Raw genomic sequence first — 26836 nt, forward strand, 5'->3', positions numbered from 1 at the left:
GACTCTTATTTCATGCAAAGTGATAAAATAATTGCACTTTGATTTTCTCTATTTGAAAGTTTTTAATGCTGTTATTTGATGTAGTTTTTAAAATGTGATGTTAATAAAATACATTTTAACAGTTAAACTTAAAGCCTAGTTTATTAACATTTTGTTGAGGTGATTGGGGCCAGGTGGGGCTCAGAACCTTTTCCTACCTCTGAAGTGAGGAATGGCAGAACAAGGGGGTTGCATAATTAAATTATGCAAATTAGCACGTTACCTTTTACACAAGAACATTATTCAATAAATAAATTAATGAATAAATATGCCAATAATATAATGGTAGACCCAAAGTTACACCCTTGCCTAGGCTATTAAGAATATCCACTCACATTTTCTCTTTCACCACACCATGATCTTATTTGTCCATTTACAAATTAACAATAAAATTATTAGCATGCTTTTCAGTCATCTAGTTTGTTTTAAGTGAATCTGGTAAAGATGGGCTACAGCGCCACCATTTGTCATTATTGGTAATGACAGCGTTGAAGATATAAAATCTGTGTATGTGTGCATGTGTAAAGAATGCTTGTACTCCGTTTAGACATTCAAAACAATTTGTTAGTAGTAGCCCATATAATATGCAATAATCACGACAGGCAATGCATCAAGATATGAACCGAAATATATTTTTGTCATTTTTATTTTTTAAATCTCAATAAGCTAATCTAAAAATGCATCAGGAGAAAAATGAAGCATATAAAAGGTTAGTTGAAAAGGCTATCCACCAGAGTATATTTACTACAATCACTCTAAATTTGATGAATTTGATTCTATCTGCATGTGCAATCTTTGGAAACCCATAAATGTCCAGATTGAAGTTGTGTTGCATTGCAAGGGGTTTAAATGCAGGAGTTGTCAGGTCAAGTCACAGGTGGTTTTTGGGAGTCCAAAACAGAGAACAGGTCTGTTGTTGAGGTATTTTAGGAGATTCCATCCGGGGTTGTCAGGCTGTGTTTGGATTGGATCGGTAATGATATGGGTTTGCCACTCCCTGCGGGGAATTCCCACTTTAGCCGGATTGAAAGCCGCTTTGACTCCGCCTCCTGTGCGCTTCACATTACCGCCAGCACACTTCACATCAGTTTCATTAATTTAAGAGTTTGACTCGCGTACTTTAGCTCAACCTGACGTTAAAAATCCGTTGCGTCTGGAGTATCTGAGGCGGTGGTGGGATGAGAAACAAAAGCGAATGTCTCTGGTGTCATAATGTCACGGTGATTTTACGTTTTTCCATCGTTACATTTATATACTGACGATACGCTTCAAAGCTTCGAAATGGCGCGAAGCGGCGACGAGAAACAAGGCAAACTCGATTTCGACGAAAGTCGGATTGACTCCGGAATCGACTCGTACAAGTCAATACCCAGAGAACAGGACGGGATTTCACACAGCTCTGAGGATAAAGATAAAAACTGCGCTTTGGAAGAGAGACTGGACTCTGCTTACGTCTCTTCATCGTTAACAGTGGACAGTTTGGGGGATATTATCGAAAAATGCAGCATTTCTGAATGTGAAAGCGCGGCGGAGTGTGAATACACCGAAGAGGAAGTCAGTTTCCTAACCACTGTTACAGAAGACGGAGACACGTACGTTTATAAATCTCTCCTTCATTGATGAGTTCCCATCTATCACCTGAGTGCAGTTTAAATGTGTTTAGAAGTCTAAATATTGGCTATTTGTGAGTAATCAACGCGCAATAAAATCCGGTCTCGAGGGTGTTCATAGACGCGCGCCGCGGAGTGATATTATACAACGCGTTAACACTAAGACGGTTTAATCATGATAAAAAAAATAGATTTTTAAAATATTAAAGGTGCCATAATTCCCTTTCGTGTTAATGGTGTAGGCGCTTCACAGTGATTCTGTTACAGGTGTTAAGTTAATGACAGCTAAAAATAGTTAATAAGAGAAATAAATTTGCACCATGTTACTGTAGCCCACATTTGAACAATATTTAGATTGCACTGCAACATTCCGTTATGCCAGGGACTTTATTTTCAAGCGGATGAATGGAACTTTGAACTGAAAAATAGTGTATTTTTTTTTAAAAGCAGTTATATAAGCAATAAGACACTTTAGCATGTCTATTGTGAACATAATCAAGCTCTAAGGGATTGCAGATTGCCCTATTTTTGTATCTTTGCTTAATTTTAATTCAAAACAATTTTAATTCAAAAATACAATAGTGTATTTTTTTTTAATAAAACAATTATATAAGCAATAAGGCACTTTAGCACGTGTATTGTGAACATAATCAAGCTCTAAGGGGTTGCAGATTGCCCTATATTTGTATCTTTTTGCTTAATTTCAATTCAAAACAATGCAATGATTTCGGTGCCATAGCCGAAATGTCTATAAACAAATAAAGTCTGTTATAAAAATGTTTCTAAATGTGATGTTAAGTTATAACTGGTAAAAATAATAATATTTTTTTATTTTATCTAGCAGACTTTTTTGTGTCATTTTTATAATGTAATTTAATGTGCTTAAATTCATATTCAAAAAACCAAATGTAGTCTCTGCAACCTAAAATGTTAGACTGATGCATATATAGATGGCATGGAGATGAATGGTGTGCAGGATATTGCTTCAATACTTTACCCACCTTTAATGGCCTAGATTTAGCTTTTGAAAGGCATTAAATGTTAATTTACCTTATGTCATGTTATCAGAGAGGATAGGAAGTCTTTAGGAATCTGGCATTCAGTGTAAAAAGTTTTACTGGATGACAGAAACGTAAAGTCTGTAGTATGAGTTTTCATAATTAAGGCCCATATAACTGAAATTAAAAATGGCTTTGAATAATAACTTCCAATGCACTTCATTTTAAATGCACATTTATTTTAGCAAATAAATGCATTTAATTGAATTGGGGAAAAAGCAATTGAAATGGATTATTCTTTTCAGAAATGGTCAACTATTGGGAGGCAAGAAACTAAAATAAAAAAGTGATCTAAGTTGATGAATTTTTCAGCCTGTTTTAGTTTGCTGACTGACACATTCTCATGTGACCGATGAAGTTCTGATTACAGTAGCAGGCTTTTCTGTTTTAAACGCTACAGTCAGTTAACAGACGTCTAGAAACTAGATCTGCCGTTTATGGCGCATGAGAAGAAGAAAGCAGAAGTATGCAGACAAGCAGTGGAATTCCCCTCGTTGGGTCAGAAAGCACGTTGTGATGGCAGCTTTTTGGAAAGTGCAAGGCCTTTGTTATAAACATGCATTCGTGTGCTTTTAATACTTTTTTTACCCCAAAAAGCACGTGTCACAAACATGTTTATGCAAGCAGTGACCTTTACACCAGATCGTGGTTCAACCTATAACGTATATATGTTCAAAAACATACGCAAACATTCACCACACAAGTGGGCACAAACACACGGCCTGGTTAATGTCAGCCTGCTTTCATTTCTGCATTCTGCAGTGACAAACCAGGTTGTATATACAGTTCTCATCTCACATTTTGATTCATCTTTAATCTTCTAGTGACCTGCTTAGGTTTACCTTTGGCCTGCTTTTGTTGCTGTTGCAAGAAAAAAAACTAGTCTTTTCCCTGAATGTCATCAGAGTGAAGAAGATGCACTAAAGAAACTTTTGAGGAGTAGTTCACCAAATTAACCTTTTACAATTAGTTCAAGAGTTTTTAATCAAAATAACTTAAAGTTCCTCGTAGTGCATGGTGGACAGTTTGAATAATAATTAACATAGTTCTTCATTCCTGTTGCAGTGCAAGTAGTGCTGGGTAGATTACTTACAAGTTGTAGATTAGAAGTTACATGATGAACGTGATCTGGATTAGACATTCGGTATGTAGTCTGACTACATTTTGATTACTTTTAGATTACTGAAGCATTTATCACATAGACTTGAATGTGATTATTGTGTACTATTGATTTAAAAAAAAAAAAAAGGGAAAAAAGTATAGCTGTAACGATTAACCACGAGCCGGTTGACAATCGATTCAAATATGTGACCATTCAAATCGGTTGAGATGCTAAACAAATTGCGATTCAGTTAGGGTAAGAGCTTATATGAATGCATGTTGTTTAGATGGTAATTTTTCTTTTCATCTTACCTCTGTATAATGCACATTAAAGTTCATAAGTGCAGCGTTACTTTGTTCATAAGTGCTTTGTTTACAGCGGTAACCAGGGAAATGCTTTAAGCGCCACCTGCTACAGTGTTCATAAGTGCTTTGTTTACAGTGGTAACCAAGGAAACGCTTTAAGCTCCAACTGCAGTGTTTATAGACCCCTTTTGTGCGGACATCACAGGTACGTCACGGCGCTAGCTGGAGGCAAAACAAACAGAAAACTGGAGGCGGCTAATACAAACCAACACGGGGTCGGCTACTCAAGGAGCTTAAAATGTCGTCTTGTTGTGTTGTTGGTTGCCAGAATCGACGGAGAACATTTTATATACATTGTTGTGATTAATTGTGACCGGAATTTAAGAACATGGTAAGAAAGAATAAATACAGAAAGTTTATAATTAATTCGCAGTCTTCGGAATTTTTATTTCTAGAAAATATTTACATCTTAATAATAATTTTACTGTAATCTCACTCTTTATTTAATCTAAGGATTTATACGCCCTCAGTTTCTCTTTACTATACACGCTCGGTTTCTCTATCAGGTAAGTGTAGATGTCAGGCCACTCAATCGGAGGTAATCCTGTCAGATCCTCCATCCAATGAGTGATTGTGTACGGGTCGACCAATCTGGTTCCGTCCGTTAAAGTTAACTTTTTCAAATAATTATCGCGGTCCCGGACAGTGAGTGACCTTAAATATTCAGATAAAGCAGATATATTCAGATTTTCTCCAGCAACTGTTAAAAAAACAAGCTAAGAAAACTCGCTGGCTACCGTTTGTTCAAGTGTTGAGGGGAATCTTTCTGCCTCCAGCTAAGCCCCGCCCACACAAATACGTCACCTTGTTTACCAACTGTAAAAGGGTCTATACCTGCTTTGTTTACAGCCGTAACTAAGGAAACGCTTTAAGCGCCACCTGCTACAGTGTTCATAAGTGCTTTGTTTACAGCGGTAACCAGGGAAACGCTTTAAGCGCCACCTGCTACAGTGTTCATAAGTGCTTTGTTTACAGCGGTAACCAGGGAAATGCTTTAAGCGCCACCTGCTACAGTGTTCATAAGTGCTTTGTTTACAGTGGTAACCAAGGAAACGCTTTAAGCTCCAACTGCAGTGTTTATAGACCCCTTTTGTGCGGACATCACAGGTACGTCACGGCGCTAGCTGGAGGCAAAACAAACAGAAAACTGGAGGCGGCTAATACAAACCAACACGGGGTCGGCTACTCAAGGAGCTTAAAATGTCGTCTTGTTGTGTTGTTGGTTGCCAGAATCGACGGAGAACATTTTATATACATTGTTGTGATTAATTGTGACCGGAATTTAAGAACATGGTAAGAAAGAATAAATACAGAAAGTTTATAATTAATTCGCAGTCTTCGGAATTTTTATTTCTAGAAAATATTTACATCTTAATAATAATTTTACTGTAATCTCACTCTTTATTTAATCTAAGGATTTATACGCCCTCAGTTTCTCTTTACTATACACGCTCGGTTTCTCTATCAGGTAAGTGTAGATGTCAGGCCACTCAATCGGAGGTAATCCTGTCAGATCCTCCATGCAATGAGTGATTGTGTACGGGTCGACCAATCTGGTTCCGTCCGTTAAAGTTAACTTTTTCAAATAATTATCGCGGTCCCGGACAGTGAGTGACCTTAAATATTCAGATAAAGCAGATATATTCAGATTTTCTCCAGCAACTGTTAAAAAAACAAGCTAAGAAAACTCGCTGGCTACCGTTTGTTCAAGTGTTGAGGGGAATCTTTCTGCCTCCAGCTAAGCCCCGCCCACACAAATACGTCACCTTGTTTACCAACTGTAAAAGGGTCTATACCTGCTTTGTTTACAGCCGTAACTAAGGAAACGCTTTAAGCTCCACCTATAGTGTTCATAATTGCTTTGTTTACAGCGGTAACCAGGGAAACGCTTTAAGTCCCACCTACTGGAAGAGAGTGAATCTGCATCTCGTTCAGTTCGTCTGCTGTTTCTGCTTCATGCAGATATTTCTTCTGTATAGTTTCACAAATCTACAGTCAAACCATTCATTTTAAATGGAAAGAGCACAGACAAAGCCTTGTATTGTTTATATGACGATATTCCTTTTAAGAAACGTGCAGCTTTTTGTCAAAGCAATAATAAAAGAACACGTTTCATTTATAATTTGTCCAGGGTTTTCATGATTAATGCAATCATAAAAATGTCAAAACCTTGGGAATCCCTATATTATATGAACAAACGTTAATAAACATGGCCAAAGTCTTCCATATTTGAAATCTTTGTCAAGACTTCGAATATTAATGATTCGAGAAGGGCACTGGATTTGTCAAAGACATAGTATAACACAGCTATGCATTGATAATGTTCACTTCAGTATTTATTCAAATATTGTGCACAAATCATACAGTACAGCCCCAGTCGTCATCCAATCTCACTATGTGGGAAAAGAGCAGCGTGAACACTCTTCAAACTCTCTTCTTTGATGTTTCACAGAACAAGGTCACTAGGTGGAATTAATGATGACCCAATTTTTTTTTATTATTATTTTTTTATTATATGCGAACTGAACCTGTTGATTTCATATGCAGGGAAATTATATGATTCATGATCGCTTTAACACAATCAGATTGATGACACTGAAGTTGTTCTCACATTATTTTGATGCTGAAACCACTCGCTTCCACCTGCTTCCTTCTGGCTTACTGTAAAAGTGAAGACTAGGTTATCGCATGTGGGGAAAGAAGCCGAGAAATCTCACACCTGCGAGGAAATACGGCAGCGGGAGTATGGGGAAAAAGATCAATTAATGTTCCTGCATGCATCATTTACTGGTTCTGTTTGTGACTCATCTGCGAGCGACGGATTTGTTTCATGCAACCAGCCAAAAACATGTCTAGGTCATATTTTAGTCAAAAGAGAAAGGATATTTTGCATAAAGAAAACAAAGTCTATTTTCAGAACACTTGATTATGTCTTGTTGAAAAACTTCTTTATTTTCTTTATGCAAAATGCAATCTTTTTTTTTTTTTTTTTCAAGGACGAAATGTGACCTGGACCTGTTTTCTTGAGATCCAATCAACTGCAAATCCTTCACTTCATTTGCAACATTTCCATTTTTATGTCTTCACATCTCATCTGTGTTTTAAATCAGCTGCACTGTCATTTTGTTCGGGTTTTAGTAACCAAAGCAGCTCCCTCTGAAGGGTTTTTATGATACGATAGCAAGACGATCGCTGATACCAATGCTCTTATAATGTGCAAAAACTCCAGTGTTGTGCAATGGCTAAATACACTTTTGTGTGGTATACTTCTCAGTATCGTTCGCCTTATTTTTTCCATCACACATTGTGAAATGTGCTGCTTTTAGACTGCGGTTTACTTGATAGTTCCTTCCCCTAACCGTTGGCTCTGCTTCAGCTTTTAACCAGCAACTTTTTTTGTTTGTTTTGTTTGTTTGTGTGTCTGTGTTTTCTAGGATTCTCCATCTGGCCATAATCCACGAAGAGGAATGTTTTGCACGTCAGCTGATAGACCTGTTTTCTCCAGATCTGATGGATATTCAGAACAACTTGTATCAGGTATCTTGTCAGAAATCTGTTGCATAACAAATTCTGTTGCATTCAATGGATTGGTAAGCGATCTCTCCAGAAACCCGTTCTGCTTGTGTTTTAATGAATAAGACCCTGAAGGAATAGAAAAGCTGTTGTAATAAGTTTGGTTATTTTTGTTTCCTCTTTGAGGGAAACTCCCTGAGCACATATCAAATAATAATGGTGGTTTATTACACTCGTTTGACAGCCTCGCTTTCAATTGTTATTTTGAAATTTGGGGTTTATCCGATGACAACAGACGAGGGGCTTTCTGAAGAAACCCCCTACGCTATAACTAGGATTGTTTTAGTCAGAAGAGCAAAATGAACCATTTATTTACTTTTTTTGTTGGCATTTTGGTAGCAGGAAGCTGTGGCCAAGTCAACAGACTGATTAATATTCTCAGTCATGGAAATATCAATGAATTACCCTTTCAAAGCTTTGTTCAGGGTGTGATGTAACATCTAAAATAACCACAGCTGATTATTATGATTACTCACATATTCACCATGGAAAGTGGTGATGCACCGCTGGAATATCTGTAGCTAGACAAATGGACTCATGCGTAACGTTTGACATTACAATGCATCATTTTTTGGGGAAAGAACATGAAAATGTTCTTGCTTTGAAGAAAAAAGAAACCTTAACTCTTTAACCGCCATTGACGTTTTATCTCGTCATTTAATAGACAACACATTCCCGCCATTGACAAGTTTTTATGGCTTTTTGTGTTTTCACTGTTATACACTTGGGGGCGCTATTACACATCTTCTGAACGAGAACCAAACCTCCCGAACAAAAAACACACGTGAACAGGACGGAGAAATGAGCGATCTCTTGTGTAAACAGATGTATATTAAAAATAATGCAATCGTACTGAATATTATCCAGATGTAGTTTTTGATTAAAAATGCTCAGCTTTTTGCTCAAAATTATACATTTTTATGAAACCTACCTATATTCAAGTTCTGATTTTAAAAAGTAGAGGCTCTGATCTTTATTTTGGTGCATTGCATATTCAAATATTCATACAGCAAAATATACTGGAGTCCATCAAAGTTGAGTGTAAATCATCGGTGGCTTGCAACTTTTTAACGGGAGTTAACGGGTTTACTTTGTTAAAAATTCAGACGGGGTTCAGACTGTGTTTTCCAGCCTCAATCTCACTGGAATAGGAACAAGTGTTTCTCATTGTGCTCCGCTCTAACATATCTTCTCAGAAATCATGAATGATAGAAATGCGTTGGTCAAAAGGCTGGGATCACTAGACATTGTGAATCTTATCCAAAAATGTGACCTTTTTTGTTCAGAACCCTGTAGTAGTTCATATTAACACTGATTCACTCGTCTAGTCTAGATTACAGTCAATTTGAAATCAAAATCAGCCCTGCTTATCGTCAATGATTCACCAGTACGTGTTATTCAGAGAAAGAAAATGTCGTCATGTTTCATGAAATGTAATAACTTGCTCCGCCTAAAGAAACGACTTTCCTTTTCTGGAAAAGGGAAAACCCCGGCATCCAATCGATTCCTGATGGATAAAAAACACATTTAATATCCTTCTTAGGCCCAAAATGTCACATTATTGAAGTAAAACGGGATGCAAACGCTGTTTTTGATGCTAGTTGGGTTTATTAGATAAGAGGATGTCAGATTTGGGTCAGACGGTCTTGAAGTACATCTGGGTGTGAGTCTAAAGGAAACGCAGCACAAATCTGACAGTCAGCACTTCAAGCTGTGAGTAATACTGGTGCTACTGCGCTTTTACCAAAAGCCACGTAATCAACTAAGGCCAGGCCATTGGTCATATTACTCACATGTTTCCTTTTGACACAGTCAGTGTGTAACTCCCAGATTGAGTAAACCTGTGCATGGTCCCTCTTCTTAGGAATAAATGAAGCCCAGTTCTTCTTGTCCTTCCGGGATGTGATTTAAATCACAAGGGTTTGTGGATTAATGCCATTCTTCTGTGCTCTTGCTAACCCATTCAGATCGAGCGTGATGGCCCGAAGCACTGGGGTTGTAATCTTTGCATTTTTGAGACACGGGGACCGTCCCCAGACTGCACATAACCCAATATATCCGGTTGCATTAAAAAATGAAACCATACTTTGGTTCACACGTACCATTTTGGGAGAATGGGTTCATATTATTAATAAAAAAATAAAAAATATTATATGATGTATATTATTATTATTATATGTTTGTATGTATGCAGATTAACTTTATATATGCATGTATATGCGCACACACACACACACTTTTATTTCATTATTTGAAAAATAATATATTATACTAATTTATAAATGATATATACATATTAAAATAATTTTAATTAAGTTAATTAATATGCATATAGCGTAATGATAAATTATGTAAATCAAAGTATGATTTGCAAAAATTAAATACATTTTGTAATTATATACACACAACTGTATGTATATGTGTGTGTGTGTGTGTATATATATATGTATGTATGTATGTATATGTATTTTTAACACAAAAACACTATTTATTTAAATTATAAATGTTAATGTATATATTTTAAAATAGATCAATAGTTCAAACAGGAAAGCACTGTGATGTCCTGGATCAGATCTGTTTTCATGTGACCGTGCAGTGTTTTTGTCACTAGCCGGGACACTCCTATAACAGCGTTTTATCAGATGCTTACTTAATTCTGCTGTCCGTAGACGCCGTTGCATCTGGCCACGTACCTGAACCAGTCCACCGTCGTGAAGAGCCTTGTAGAGAAGAGGGTCTCGCTGGAGCTCCAGGACCAGGAGGGAAACACCCCTCTCCATGTGGCGTGTGAGCAAGGATTCTGGGACTGTGCCAATGAGATGATGCACAGCGCCTCACCCAGCAAACTGGCCTACGTGCTGGAAGCACAGAACTGGAGAGGTGAGAGTCATCACATTCATTAGTGAACAGAGCTGTGCTGCGCTGGGCCTCAGTGACTGACTAGTGTTTGTGCTCCAGACACGACTGATTCCTCCATCATGTGTTTCGTTGCAGCAGCTACATAGCATATATCTGTGTTTTTCTGGCACATGTGTTAGGAAGAGGCATCTTGAGAAATGCAGTCACACTTCTGCTACTCTGACTGGATCATGAGGATTGTTATTGAACGAAACAGTCGTGTTAGAACAAGGAAGTTGGCAGCAAAAAGTGCCCTGGAGTTTTTCCATGCTGTCATGAGCTTCCAGTATCAGTGTTTCATAACATCATCATCATTCAGTTTTCTCTTCATGTCAGCTGCCGTCTCGTTTAGGAAATGCATTCTGACTACTGCTTTTATCAAACACATTACTGCATTGATAAAAAAGCTAAGAGAAGAAATGCATTACATTTTTGTATGGCAACGTCATAAAGTGCAATAAACAATGCATTACACGAGGGTTTTAAAAATTCATTAAATCATAAAAATGTAAAATATTTTAAGTTTGGCTTTAAAAAATTTTTTGGGGATTATTTAAACATGATAAAAAGGATTCCAGGTTTGAAATCTTTAAAAAGCTAAATAAAAATATTTGAAAAAGCTAATAAAATTCATAATAGCACATAACAATTGCTAAAATTAAAATTGAAGAAAAAATAAAAAAAAAAAAAACTGAAAAAATAAGTTAATAAAATATTAATAAATAATACAATTGTATATAAATGATACTAATGCTCTTTATATTGTCTTGATTATTCATTTACACGAGTACAAAAGCACTCAATATAACAAATTATACAACTAACTGTATACTGCAGAAAATAATAAAAATTACAAAAGCACATAACCGTAATAACTTAAAAAAGCTGCATGGAAAAAATACTGAAAAAATCCATAACACCCTACCAAAATATGCTTAAAAACACCTTAGAAACTAAATTAAATATTAAAATGAGTAAAGGTGAAATGAAAACATGGTTTTCAGATTTATTTACTTAACCTTTGTGAATATAATCCATGCTAAATGTTATGACACAAAGTTGGGTTTTAAGAAAGGGAAATTAAGTTAGAAATTATGGAGAATCAAGAAATTATATATTATATAATCAAGTAATCCATAAAATAAGTGTATTCGGATTAAGAGCATTTTAAGATGTAATATACTCTAATTACAAGTACTTCTTCTTGAAAACTGATTACTGTAATGTACAGCGTTTGTATATTTATGTAGCTTATATATTTCTGTCATCAGAGTTGATACTACTATGTGTTATATAGGGTCAGTTTTATGAAATTGAGATTTATGCATCATCCGAAAGTTGAATAAATAAGCTTTCCATTGATGAATGGTTTGTTAATAGGACAGTTATTAAAAAAATCTGGAATCTGAGCGTGCAAAAAAATCCAAGTGTTGAGAAATCGGTTTTAAAGTTGTCCAAATGAAGTTCTTAGCAATGCATATTACTAATTAAAATGAAGTTTTGATTTATTTAGGGTAGGAATTGAACATGATCTTTTCTTAATATCCTAATGATTTTTGGCATAAAAGAGAAATCTAATTCTGACCCATATGATGTATTGTTGGCTATTGCTACAGATGTGCCCCAAGACTGGTCCAGGGTCAGGTGTAACGTGGGCTCTTGTGTTATTCTGCAGGTCTGACGTGTCTCCACGTGGCTGTGCTGCACAAGCATCATCGTCTCCTGCGGCTGCTGATGAAGAGCGGAGCGGATCTGAACATCCAGGTGAGCTGCTGCGGCCGATGTGTTGTGTGAAGTGAAAGCCTTCAGTCTTGTGACCAAGCGTGTGTCTGGTTCCTCCTCAGGAGGGGACGAGCGGGAAGACGGCGTTGCACGTGGCGGTGGAGCTGCACGACGCGCCGGCGGTGAACATGCTGCTCAATAAAGGAGCCAATGTAGACGCGGCTATGTTTAACGGCTGCACCGCGCTGCATCTGGCCGTGGGCCGACAGGACGCCACCATCGCTAACCTCCTGTGTCAGGCCGGAGCCGACAAGATGATCAGAAACATGGAGGACGAGACGGCCCTGGATCTAGCCGACGGCAATGATGATGTAACTACACCCCAGTTACATTATTATCTATGAGAAAATGTGCAGTCAGACAAGAGATTGAGCCTCTTTCAGTCTCCAACAACTCCGTGTCGATGTTAATATTGTCGATAAAAACTAAAATTGGTTTTGTTCATTGGAATAAGTATGAAGTTTATTTGCAAAAACGGATAACTTTTTTTTTTTTTTTTTTTTTTGTTAAAACTAATTAAAATAACCCAACTGCAGTTTGATTGAGATTAACTGGAATGCACAATGAAAAAACATGATTTTTGAAGTGTTAAAAACTCAGTTATGTTTCTTCAAATTAACTATATATATATATATATATATATATATATATATATATATATATATATATACACACACACACACACACACACACACACACACACACACATAGGTATATATAAAGTTTTTGGTTTTTCTGAGCCACTGTATGATTGAGAAAAATGATAACAAAAGCTTCTTAACTAAATTTGTACCAGAGTAAACTTCTAATCTTTAAGTTTTTATTTGTAATATTTTGTGTGCTTGATACTAAATATTAGGTATTATTAATAAATATTAATTTAATTTTCATAAGTTATAATAACATTACATTTATTACTCTTTGTATATAATTTAAAAGTATTCCTATTCATTTTGATTGCTAGTATTATAAAGACGGTTGCACTTTATTTTACAGTACGTGTACTAACATGTACGTATAGTGTACTTACAGTGTATTTATCTAAGAAAGTTCTGGTAACACAAGGTAAGTACATGGGTAGGGTTAGGTTTAGGTGTAGGTTCAGGGTTAGTACCTAGTTATTACATAGTTATTGTAATTACTATAATAAGTACATAGTATGTACATGAGGAACAGGACTGTAAAATAAAGTGCTACCATAAAGACTTTTAATATTCTAATTGTTGTTAAGAGATTCATTCATTATTAATAATTAATTATAATAAATATTAATCTTATTATTATTTGCATTTTATAATGAACAATATTTATAATTTCCATTAAAAAGTACAGTAAGTTACAATGTGCAATTCCACAACATTTAATAGGTATATTAAATTTAAATTAAAAATTAAATTTATATATTTAGCTGACGCTTTTATTCCAAGCGACTTAGTGCATTTAATTTTTATCTATGATATATATATATATATATAAAAACCATACCAAACTGAAGTAGAAGTGCCAAAGTACTCATAGCTAAAATGACTAAATATTACCAATTTATTAAAATTATTCATATTTTATAAAGCTAGAGCAGAACAACAACTAATAAAGATGATAAAAGCACATAATGCATCTGAAAATAATCCATAAGATGTTCAAAAAGACTCTAGAAACTAACTGAAGTAAAAGTTGACTAGGCCAAGAAAATAAAATAATAAATTAAAGTTAAACAGAATACAAATATTACAAAAAATGACAGAGAACAGAACAAAACTGCATAAAATTAAAGCTAAAAATATACAGTAAGAGTAAACAAAATAAACAATACACAATTTTAATATTCTATAAAAGTTAATAAATAATACTAATTTTGTTTATAATGTCTTGCATAATAAGGGATATATTTTGTGTTGATTATTAATGTGTGCATGATCAACCAATCCATTACAACTGATTACAGGAAATGCATTTGCTCGGTCAGCTTTGCATTAGAAGTGGGATGATGTGGTCACCGTTTCTCCTTTTGCTTTTGCAGATTTTGGCCTTGTTCCCCTTCGATGACATTCAGATCATGGGCAGGACCGTCATGAGCTTCTCCTGAACGTGTCAGCGGCACGTTCTTCAACTTTGAGAAACTGGTGTGAAATTGCAGGACTTTGGTTTTAATGATGTACAGCTTTTGGAAAGGTCTGCGTGTAAGCTCATCTATTTATGTCCAGCGGAGATCGGGCTGGTTGTGCGGCAGTAACCGCTCGGAGTCACTCGTGAAGTGGTCGGGACGTGACTCGTATTGTATGTAGTCTGTTGAGAAACCTTCATGTCAGACAACACAAATGCATTCTGGTCTATAATTAGCGTTATTTGATGTTTTGTAGCAATACAGTGCTGGTGTAAACAAGATGAGTAAATGAAACACTGCTTTGCAAACGTTTTATCCAAACAAAAGGTTCAATAAAAGTAGTTTTAATATTTACGTGCAGTGTATTCTTTCTACTTAGATTGCATTTTTTTTTATTTGGGGCCCATGAAGAACATCTGCCAGCGACTATGATCCATATTTACATTTATGCTTTTATCCAAAGCGACTTGCAGTGCATTCAGGTTACACACTTTTTTTTATCAGTATGTGTGTGTTCCCTGGGGATTGAACCCATGACCTTTTAATGCTCTACCACTGAGCCACAGGAACAATGTGCTGCGGTTCTCATAAGTATTAATACTGGGAAAACAACAAGCAGAACATACAGGAAAAGCCACAAAAACAAGTTCCTGGTAAATTTGTAAAAAGAACAGCATGGAGGGAAACTGTGTGTGTGTGTGTGTGTGTGTGTGTGTGTTTCCAATCATTTGCCACATCACTCTTCCTCATAATTTACCAATAATGTGTCCCATTCATGTAAACTCAGACGGGTTAAAACACGCTTCCCTTTCATGTAAAACAAGTGTTTTCTTGTAAATTTCAATCCTGATCTCTAATATACTGTATTATTGTAGTAGTATTTGTTGACTATATACATAAATGCATATTTTACAATAAAAAATATTTTTAAGCTAAATTGTCTAAATATATTTGTACAATATTTGATACTTCTAAATATTTTTATTACATAACTTTTTTCTAATGTGACACAATATGATAATTTTGAAAATAGCTTACAAATAAAAGATTAATATAAATAATAAAGAAAAAAGCAGTAATTAAAATATAATGTATTATATAATGTTTTAACATGTATTTATTCATACATTTAACCATAACGAAAAAATCAATATTTTAACAGTTTTATGAATATATTTTAACAATATTAAAATTAAAAAACGTAATATAGAAACAACTACATTTTAAATGTAAATGTTAAAGTAATTTTACAATCTTCTAATGTTTTAACAAATTATTTGTAATATTTAGGGACTAAATACATACTTAAGTTTTACAATAAAATATCCAAAAGTTGGAACATATTTTAGCACTATTTTTAAAAATCACAGAGAAGCTGATATTATTGTAAAATATGTATTAATTGTATATATTGTATTGTAATATGTACAAGCGCACTGAGAATGCGCGCCGAGTACATTTCAAATTAAAAGTCCCCAGTGAAGCATAATGGATCTCCCCGCCCACAAACCCAAGGACGTTTTACTCTCTGAACTGTTTCAACAACACGACTGTGACAATACACCTTTCAAATATTTACCAAGGCCTCATAATACTAAATCCACGAGGAAACTATACGGATGCGTGAAGGTGTGTCTCCTTTCGCAACCGGAAGCGCTGCGGTGTGTGTGAAGTGAACACGTCGTCAGTCCAGATGAGCTCACGGATGAAGCAGGCCGGGAAGTTCGCGCTCACAAACACTCGGGATTTGTCCGGATCCTGCATGTTGATGGTTTAATTCCTGTCCGAAAGCTTCATCGATACATGTTCGGCGCGGGAGCCCGATTGGAGAAGTTTTAAGGCGCTTCTGCTGGTGGAAAATGCCTCTGTTTACATGGAGGTACTGAAACATCACTGTAACACTCAAATAGAACATCTCTGACGTCACAGTCACTTTTAATGTAACACTGACAATTAGATTATTTTTGTTTGATACATTCATATCTTTTGCCTGCTTTTATGTAAAATTATTTATGTAGGCTGTCAAAAGGTAATTACAAACTGCTTTCAAATACATTGCTGTGTGTTCATCAAAGAATAATAATAATTAAAAAAACATTACAAATAATTTAGAACCAATGATAATTTTGCATCAAATCAGCATATTAGAATGAGCTCTGAAGATCATGTGACACTGAAGACTGGAGGAATGATGATGGAAATTCATCTTTGCATCACAGAAATAAATTACTTTTTACAATATATTCACATAGAAAACAGTTATTGTAAGTTGTAATAATATTTTAAATATTTACTGCATTTTTAATCAGATAAATACAGCCTTGGTGAGCAGAAGAGACTACTTTCAGCACATAATACATACATTTATATATATATATATATATATATATATATATATATATATATATATAATTTTGAATGTGTGCACACGTTGATCTTCATGTGTACAACAATATCTAATATATTTTTATCTATCTATTGCTCTATCTATCTCTCTATCTATCTATCTATCTATCTATATACATGTATACCTTTTTTCATCTAACTATTTGCACAGGAAATCTACAATTTCTATTTTATTTTTTTATTTTTTTTATTTTATAGTTTAATTAACATCACCATGAAGCCAATGCAAAATATTTGACCAGTGATGATAAAAAAATACTTTTTGAAAAATAAAGTTTAATATAATATATATTTTTTTGCATTTCAGTAATAATTTTTTTTGACAGTGTTGTTGTTTTTTTATAATATATATATATATATATATATATATATATATATATATATATATATATATATATATATATATATACATATATATAATATCTTTCCCCGTTTTTTTTTTTCTAATAATCTTCTTTTTTTTCTTCTTTTTTTTTTTACCACATTTACTGTTTTTTTTTTTTTTACCACCACATATATAGATGATATATAGATGTTAAGTGATTTTAATCTGCTAGAAACAGTTTTTTTTGTTTTTTTTTAAGAGAGAAAATAAATCTGTATTCATTAATCTGGGAGTGTCGTGGAAATTCACTGGTCAGAAGGTGCTGAATGAAGTCTTTCAGAGACGCTTGGCAAACACCTTCATAAAGAGGTGTTCCAGGTTTAATGAAGCGCTCCTCTGCTCCTGATAGCAGTGGTCTAATGCGAGGTGTCAGGTAACACAGGAGGAACAGGGGTTAGTTTGTCCCGTCCTGAGCTCTGAACACAAAGCCGTTCTGTTGGAATGGGATCAGACCTGCTGCTGTTTCTGTGACAGGAGCGCTGAATTCTGCACTTACACCTGCTTTCTTTTCTAAAGACTCCTGTGTTGCATTTCGAGCAGGTTTGCTGATGTGTGACCGTTTTGGATTTCCTCCTCTGTTTGGGTTCAGTAAAGATAAGTGGACATGTGAACTGTGGTAAGAGTCATGTTTGATATTGTCTGCTCAGTTTATGTTGGTGTGCGGCGCTGTGTGTTCTGCCGTCGGTGTTTGCGGACGCTGAAGACGCTTCGCTGCTGGGCGGCTGGCAGGACGTGTGGCTCTTCCGCTTGTTCCTCAATGTTTTGGGCTACGCCACCATCATCATCCCTGGATATTTTCTTATCAGCTACTTCAAACGAATCAACTATCTTGAAACAGGTTTGTTGAAGTCACTTACTTGTGTCGTTTCCAGTCTAAAGTTGATTTTTTTCCCACTTATTTGTTTCCTACTATATTTTTTCCTACTTCTCATTCTTTCCGAGTTATGTTTTGCCACTTATTTTTTCCTACTTGTGTCCATTGTATTTTTATTTATATTTTTAACCTTTTTTTTCCTAGCTAGCTCCACTATATTTTTCCTTTTTTTTCTTATATATATTTCCTACTTATCTAAAAAAAAATATATATATAATTTTTTTTACCCGTTATATTTGTACATTTTCCCTCTTTTTTCCCTATTTATGTCCCCTGTAATTTTTACAATTTTAATCCTACATTTTTAAAATATTTTTACCAGTTCTTTTTCAAACCTCTTATTTTTATTCTAAGTTATGTCATGCATGTATATATTTCAGAAAAATAGGTTGTTTATTTATTTAAAATATTTATTAGTAATATAAATGATATGAATATGCATAAAGACATTAATATTTTCAAAATATATACTGTATGTGTGTGTATTTATGTTTCCATAATAAATAATAAATATTCACAGAAAACATATTGTGTAAACAAAAACTTTTATTTTGTATGCGATTAATCGTTTGACAGCACTAATACACACACACACTTTATATATATATATATATATATATATATATATATATATATATATATATATATATAGGTTTTTTGTGTTTGTTTTTTTTACTTATTTTTTCCCACTTATGATCATTTATTTGTGTTTTTATTTTTCACACTCTTGTACACTGTAATTAATTTTTTTCACACTTAATTTTCCCTACTTATGTCCACTATAATTGTATACAAGGAAGCTTGCATCAAAACGGTCATCATTTTCACTGTATTTGGACCTGAACATAGTTTAAAGTCACGGACACAGTGCTGATTTAATGTGTGTATGACCAAGCAGCAGCTGGTGTGTGTGTGTGTGTGTGTGTTCAGAAGCTGACCGCTGAATCCTGTCGTCCTGCTGATGTTGTCTGCAGGTCGAGGGCTCTGTTTTCCTCTCATAAAGACGTGTGTGTTTGGGAATGAAGCTAAGACTGCACTGCTGGATGATGTTTCACCGGCGGTCAGAAACGAGTCTGAATCCAGTTCATCTGCTCGACAGGCCGTCAAACTCCTCTTCTGCGCTGCTGGACTCCAGGTTATACATTCAGTCCACACCACACTGGCTCATTTCACTAGACGTTAATGGTCTAAACTATAATAAAACAATATCTGTGTTTTTACACTTTTTAAATAGTTTTAGTTAATACACAGTGTGTGTTTAAGTGTGTGTGTGTGTATATATATATATACATATAATGTTTGTGGGTGTTTGCAGTTTGTATGTTCCCCTTTTTTTTGTAAATTATTTTAATATTTAATTAAAATCAACATGAAGGCATTACAGTGATACGTGTTGAATTAAAAAAAAGTGTAAATACAGTATTTTCTTTTATTTAAAAATATGTACCATTTTTATTTTATTTTTTAACAGTATGGGTTTACAATAGTTATTTTTATTGAAATAATATTTCTTGAAGTTATTTTATCATTTTTAATATGTGCACAAGTTGATAGTCTTCATGTGTTCAAAAATATCTAATATATATATTTTTATCTATCTATCTATCTATCTATCTATCTATCTATCTATCTATCTATCTATCTATCTATCTATCTATCTATCTACATATATACATTTTTTTTCATCTAACTATTTGCACAGGTCAACAATCTTCACATGTTCTACAATATCTTTTTTTATTTTTTTATTATTTAATTAAAATTACCATGAAGCCAATACAGAATATTTTAAGATTGATGTTAAAAATACTTTTTGAAAAATACAGTTTAAGTAATATATATTTTTCTGCATTTCAGTAATGAGTTTTTCAGTTTGTAATTCCCATTTTTCTCAGTATTCATTCTCATTAGATTCCCACTACTCCAGTTGCCTTTAAAAAAATAAAATGCAAATAGTTATTTTACGTTTAATGCAGTGTGCACAAGTTTAGAGGTTTTCATTGTTTTCTTCATTGAACTCTTTGCACAAATTAATAGTCATGTGTTCGTAATAATATCTACATATGAACTCCTAATTTTCACATATTGAAAAATCATGTTTTTTTCATTGTGCATTTCAGTGCATCTCAATCAAACTGCAGTTGTAGGTATAAAATACAGCAAACCGAGTGAAACCCCAGATTTTTGAGTTCTCTGTTGTTGTGTCTGTGTGGTGCAGGCGTCGTACCTGACGTGGGGTGTTCTTCAGGAGCGGGTGATGACGCGCTCGTACGGCGCCGGCGAGGCGGAGGGCAGCGGCGAGCGCTTCAGAGACTCTCAGTTTCTGGTGTTCATGAACCGGATCCTGGCGCTGACGGTGTCCGGTCTGTGGTGCGTCCTGTTCAAACAGCCCCGCCATGGTGCACCCATGTACAAATACTCCTTCGCTTCTCTCTCCAACATCCTCAGCAGCTGGTGCCAGTATGAAGCGCTCAAATACATCAGCTTTCCCACACAGGTACAGCACTGCATTCTGGGTAAACCAGCTGTATGGTAAAGCAGGGTTATATATTTTTTTATATAGCACATAAAACAATAAAATAAAAAGTCAATAAAAACACATAAAACAATAAAAAGTCATTTTTCAATAAGTATTTAATTAGATGTGCACCGTTTTTCATTTTTTGACAGTATTTTCCTTAAAAACTCTCACAAATTCTAATTTCCATAATAAATTTATGAAACATTATTACAGCAAATATAACCAACAATGTGTGTGTGTGTGTACATTTATATATATATATATATATAATTTAATGTACACACTATTTATTTTTAAAATATATAATTTATTCCATTTCAATAATTTTAACAAATATTACATATAGGATGCATACTTTTTACAATTTAAATAAAATAATGTTTTGGTGAATTTCGGTAATGATAAAATATAGATTTTTTATATATATTTTAAAATATTTTATATATAAAATCACAGTGAAAGCAGTATAGCATATTTGATTTATATTTATATATTTTTTGTATTATTTAATTAATATCACCATTGCCGTGACAGTATGATATATTTTACAAAATATAAAAATTAAATCAATTTAAAAAAAAATAATAAAAATGAATAAATATTAAATATTTGTAGCAATAGCCAAAAATACATTGTATGGGTCGAAATGATAGATTTTTCTTTTATGCCAAAAATCTTTAGGATATTAAGTAAAGATCATGTTCCATGAAGATATGTTGTACATTTTCTATCTAAAACGTAATTTTTGATTAGTAATATGCATTGCTAAGAACTCCACCTGGACGATTTTAAAGGCGATTTTCCTCAATATTTAGAATTTCTTTGCACCCTCAGATTCCGATCCTAACAAACCATACATCAATGGAAAGCTTATTGATTTAGCTTTAATATGATGCATAAATCTAAATAAAAAAAAATGGCTTCTTATGACTTATTTAGTGCTCACATCCTCTCTGAGCCTGATGTATTTCAGTATTATTATGTATTTCTCGTGTCGCTCGTGTCTTGATCCCACGCCTGATGTGTCTCCGTCGCAGGTTCTGGCCAAGGCCTCTAAGGTGATCCCCGTGATGCTGATGGGTAAGATCGTGTCACACAAGAGCTACGAGTACTGGGAGTACTTCACCGCCGTCCTGATCTCGCTGGGCGTCAGTATGTTCCTGCTCTCCAGCTCCACGGACAAACACCCGTCCACCGTCACCACCTTCTCCGGCGTGGTCATCCTCGGAGGATACATCGTCTTCGACAGCTTCACCTCCAACTGGCAGGACAACCTGTTTAAGTACAAGATGTCGTCGGTGCAGATGATGTTCGGCGTCAATCTGTTCTCGTGTCTGTTGACGGTGGGCTCTCTGCTGGAACAGGGCGCCTTCTTCGACTCGTTGGGCTTCATGACGCGTCACTCGGAGTTTGCGATGCACGCCGTGCTGCTGTCGGTGTGCTCCGCCTGCGGGCAGCTCTTCATCTTCTACACCATCTCTCAGTTCGGCGCGGCCGTCTTCACCATCATCATGACCCTGCGGCAGGCCATCGCCATCCTCCTGTCCTGCTTCCTCTACGGTCACGCCGTCACCCTGGTGGGCGGCTTCGGTGTGGGTGTGGTGTTCCTCGCCCTCTTCCTGCGCATCTACGCCCGCAGCCGCGTGAAGAAGAGCAGCAAGCGTCCCGCGCAGACACCCGTTCAGAAGGTTTAACCGAACGCTCGTTCGGATGTGTACAGAAGCCACATTTTCGTGGCTTGTTCGTCTTTTTTTCTGTTTGAAGCAAAACTGGAGGTTTGTATTCCGTACGGTACAGAAAGGGATTATTCTTTATCATGAAGGGTTAGTTAGTTCACTCAGAAATAACAATTCTGTCCTGTCTCACCCTCTTTTTTTTTCTCATAAGACCTTCGTTCACCTTCATCTTGATGAAATCCGAGAGCTCTCTGACTTTGCATAGACAGCAACCGAACTGTAATCTTCCAAGGTCCAGAAACTCAGCAAGGAAATGCAAACTCTTGCTTCGTAAGATTAAAGTTGAGCCACTGATGTCACGTGCACTATTTTACTGATGTGACCTGGGAACATTAGAGTTGTGTTGCTGTCTATACAGAGTCAGAGAGCTCTCGGATTTCATCATAAATATCTTAAACTGTGTTCTGAAGATGAGCGAAGGTCTTATGGGTTGAGAATGACATGAGGGTGAGTTATTAATGATTTCATTTTAATTTGGGGGTGATTTATCCATTTAAAGGGATTTGTCCGCACATTGTGATGTTCATTTAGATTTTTTCGTGCGTGTTTGAGAGAAATGAGTTTGACGAGCCATCGAGTGAACACAGACTGTGATAGCCTTTGATATCTTTGTAATTTGGTACTGAAAAAATATGTTACGTTTTTTTTTTAAAGTCTGCTTTAAAAAGTTATTGGAGAGGAAAATGAAATGTTGTTGAGCTGGAGAAGCATTAGGAGCGCTTGCATCAGATCTGGGTCATATTTCACTCCGAAATACAAAGGAAAATATGAAATTAATAAGAAAACACAATGTGGCCTTTTTTTTAAGAACCATTACATTTTTGAAAATGACATTATTTTCATCACATTTGAACACTTTTTTTGTTTGTTTGTTCTTTTGCTCTTTATTTTTAAATGTTTTATTACTATAATACAACAATAAGATCTAAAATTAATAATAAAACATATAATACATAAAAAATGATATATATTAAAAAGCATAAAGGCATTATTTATGGCATAATAACATATGCTTTCTCGCTTTGTAGGTATCATTTTAAATATTTTATTATTATTAAAATACAATAATAAAATATTAAATAAAAATAAAATGACGTTATATTCGTGATATCTAAGCATATTTTCTGCCCTAATAATAATAATAATCATTATTATTAATATTATAGTTATTGGATTTTTATATTTTATTATAGTTATTGCAATACAATAATATAATACTAAAATAATAATAAAACAAAAAAATTAAGACAATGTAATCTTGGAGAACATTACATTTGTATTATTTCAATGAAAACTAAGAATATTTGATAACATGCAACATATTACAGTACAATAATTAAAAATAAAACATTTTAGGAAGTACTGACATTTTTTTGCATTGACAATTTTTTTTTCTTCTGAAAATAAGCACATTTCTAATCTCTTATACCCTTTATTATTATTTTTTATTTTTATTTTATAGGAGTACAGCTTTATTTATTGCATTACCATTAATAGACACACTTTTAACACAATAGTTTTTGATTTTGTGTGAAATGTGACCTAGACTTCTTGACTTGGTTTTTGTCATAAACTGAGATCACAAACCCAGTCCTAAAACTGAAGGTCCTCTTTGTGTTTTTATGATCCCTGTTCTCTCTCACAGGGTTTCTGTGTGTGGTTGTGTATCTGCCATATCAAACCAGAAACCCTCAGTGCCTGTTTGCTTCATCTGAGGAAACATGTGTGAGCGTTAATAGTGACAAACTGATCCCACGGTTTTATTAAAACACTGGATTCACCTCAGTCCTCCTGTCATAAAGAAATACTTGGGTCAAAGAAAAATGATATGTATGTTGCATAAAGAATTTTCATCATTTTCTTTAAAAATTGTTACTTACAATTGCAAATCTAATTAACAATCCTAATGATATAGATTTAATTTTTTGCACTGCAGTGAAAAAAAAAGGCTTTGACTTTAAAATATAGTTAAAGGCAAATTAAAAGTCTCTCCCTCATGTCATTCCAAACCTGCATTGCTTTCTTTAAAAGAGTGCAGAATATTCATGCATATTTTTTTTAAATAGTGTTTTTCTTTTCACCTTTTGGAGCTTGACCTCATGACGTGCTTTCACTGTATTTGTTTCTGTTTTTGATTTGCATGTGCAATAATGTGCCTTCTGTTATAGTTTTGAGCATAGATTGGATTTCTGGATCAGTGTTTTATGGTGTTAAAAGCGTCAGGATGGGGTGATGTCATTCATACGGCTCAGTTAAACATGAGACGGAGGACTGAAAGTTGGGAGTTTCACGGTCGGACCTCTTTGAGGTAGACGTGCTTGTTTACGTCTCTTTCGTCCAGCATTTACGTCCTTCCGCAGGTTGCAGAATTACTTAAAAACTCTAATCAGGACTAATGAGTACATTCACTAGACTGTAGTTTTATTTAATTGTTTTTATTCAGTGTTGGGGAGTTATATGATTAGAGATTCATTACCAGAAGAATCTCGTGAAGACCGAATCTCAACAAAAACGAAATAAAAACACATTATGCATAAAAGAAATGATGCTTATTTTAGGCCTTTTACACATTTTTTTATGTTTCATTTTAATTAATTCATTATTTTTTTATTCTTTAAGTGACATTTCCATGGCAATTACATAAGCAAAAAAATAAAACATTTATTATTATAATTATTATTGCACTGTGAAATTTTCATGTCTGGATGCGTTTTTTAATTCATTTTCATAAATGTGCAACAAAAAAAGTTAATTTAAATCCGCAAAACTTACATTAATTAACAATTAATAGTAGTATCCCACTAAAAAAAAAAAAAAAAAAAAGTCTTTAATTGCCATGAAAATATTGTCATAATTCAAAACTCTTCCTTTAGAGAAAACTTTATTTTTTTTATTTTTTTATTTTTATTTTTTTTTTTGAGTGAAATATGACCTGGGCGTAGTTGAGGGATCCCCCTCACCAGCAGAATACACGAGGTTTTGTTTTTCCGCGTGCAATATTAATTTCCTGTAAAAGCCCATTCATCTGTGGAGGTCAAAAGGAATCGGTCACCCTTGTAACGCAGATAAAGAGTGACGTGTCACAGTGGCGTTTTCATTTCGTTCTGAGGGAAGGTGAAGGACTAATATAGTCATTAACTTTTTTAGGATTCATTGTTTATACATATTGAATTAAATGTGTTTGATCATGTGACCAAACTGTGTCAGATTTGTGTTCATCTTCTCTTTCCTCATACATGCTGTTTATTCTGTTTTATTCTGAGTTGGTGAACTGAACACATGCATGATGTAATCTGTTTTAATGGAGTCATACATTATTAATCATACATTATTCATCCGACGGTGACTGAAAAATGAGTTCACTCGAAACCACAGTCGTGTCAGCGAGGTCATGTACATTCCTAAAACACATCGTACTTTATTTACTTTAGCAACTCTAACGCAACTACGTGAGATTTACAGTGTACTAATAAGAAAATAAGCTGATTTTACAATAGAAAAACAGCATACATTTAAAACAGCATGCACACAGAACTTTCATTTGTTCACAGTGTATTTTAAGATCCAATTTTCATTATTAACTAATGACTTTTGACCCTGTAAACTCCTAATTTGCTGCTTATTGATGTAAGGAGGGTTGGAGTAATGTAGAACAAGGCTTTATAAGTACTAATAAATACATATGCTAGATATATGAATGTTAGATAATAGTGAGAATTGGTCCTTAAAATAAAGTGTTACCGTACATTTAATAAATACAAAGAAATGGCAAGTAACGCATTCAATAATTAAGCACGGAATCTTGAAACTGAAAGAAAATAATAGCATTTTCTTGTAAAATGTTCTCCAATAATATTTATTTACAATTTGGAAACAATTTTTTTTGGAGAGTTGTAAAACAGTATGTTAGAAAAACGTGTGGGATATAAACTCGTAGTTGCAAGGAAAAAAAGAAAGAAATGTAAGATAAAGAGTCACAATTTGTATTTTTTTTGTCAAAACGAAAATAAAAAGGGAAATGGAAGCTCAGAATTATGATTAAAAAAAATTGCTAAATTACGAGATGTAAACTTGAAATGCAAAAAAAATCAATTCTCTCTTTTTTTTTCAGATTTAAGATTAAAATTTAAGATACTAAAAATACTTTTGTTTTTATTTTTGAAATGCATTTTTATCCCATAGCAGAAATAAGCTTCTATAGCAATGCAAAATATGAGCAATGCAAGTGAGCAGTCTTAATAGTGAGATAAAGTCACATAAAAAAAAAAAAATTCTCTAGCAGAAATAGGCTCAGAAAAAAAGGTACAAAAACTGTCTCTTAAGTAACCACTTCACAAATACACTAAAGTACCTTTTTTACCCCCAAAGGGAGTATTTTAGTAC

General features: G+C 34.4%; 2 protein-coding genes across 2 annotated transcripts; both read left to right on the plus strand.

The window, feature by feature from the left end:
* Positions 1-1078: 1078 nt before the first annotated feature.
* On the plus strand, positions 1079-14885 carry LOC113120587 (NF-kappa-B inhibitor epsilon-like). Its single transcript, XM_026290493.1, has 6 exons — positions 1079-1631; positions 7609-7711; positions 10417-10627; positions 12321-12409; positions 12490-12738; positions 14448-14885. The coding sequence occupies exons 1-6, from the start codon at positions 1321-1323 to the stop codon at positions 14511-14513; spliced, it is 1029 nt and encodes a 342-aa protein (XP_026146278.1). The 5' UTR covers positions 1079-1320; the 3' UTR covers positions 14514-14885.
* Positions 14886-16023: 1138 nt separating this feature from the next.
* On the plus strand, positions 16024-25647 carry slc35b2 (solute carrier family 35 member B2). The gene is made up of 5 exons (XM_026290486.1): positions 16024-16410; positions 17970-18160; positions 19171-19331; positions 20415-20693; positions 21755-25647. The coding sequence occupies exons 1-5, from the start codon at positions 16391-16393 to the stop codon at positions 22409-22411; spliced, it is 1308 nt and encodes a 435-aa protein (XP_026146271.1). The 5' UTR covers positions 16024-16390; the 3' UTR covers positions 22412-25647.
* Positions 25648-26836: the final 1189 nt, after the last annotated feature.

This window comes from Carassius auratus, chromosome 20 (assembly GCF_003368295.1).
Source record: "Carassius auratus strain Wakin chromosome 20, ASM336829v1, whole genome shotgun sequence".
In the NCBI taxonomy this organism is placed as follows: Eukaryota; Metazoa; Chordata; class Actinopteri; order Cypriniformes; family Cyprinidae; genus Carassius; species Carassius auratus.

Coding starts and splice junctions, on each gene's coding strand:
- LOC113120587 (XM_026290493.1), top strand. CDS start 1,321: ATGGCGCGAAGCGGCGACGAGAAACAAGGCAAACTCGATTTCGACGAA. Junction 12,410..12,489: donor GAGCGGATCTGAACATCCAG/GTGAGCTGCTGC, acceptor GTTCCTCCTCAG/GAGGGGACGAGCGGGAAGAC. Junction 12,739..14,447: donor TAGCCGACGGCAATGATGAT/GTAACTACACCC, acceptor TTGCTTTTGCAG/ATTTTGGCCTTGTTCCCCTT.
- slc35b2 (XM_026290486.1), top strand. CDS start 16,391: ATGCCTCTGTTTACATGGAG. Junction 18,161..19,170: donor AATCAACTATCTTGAAACAG/GTTTGTTGAAGT, acceptor TGTTGTCTGCAG/GTCGAGGGCTCTGTTTTCCT. Junction 20,694..21,754: donor ACATCAGCTTTCCCACACAG/GTACAGCACTGC, acceptor TCTCCGTCGCAG/GTTCTGGCCAAGGCCTCTAA.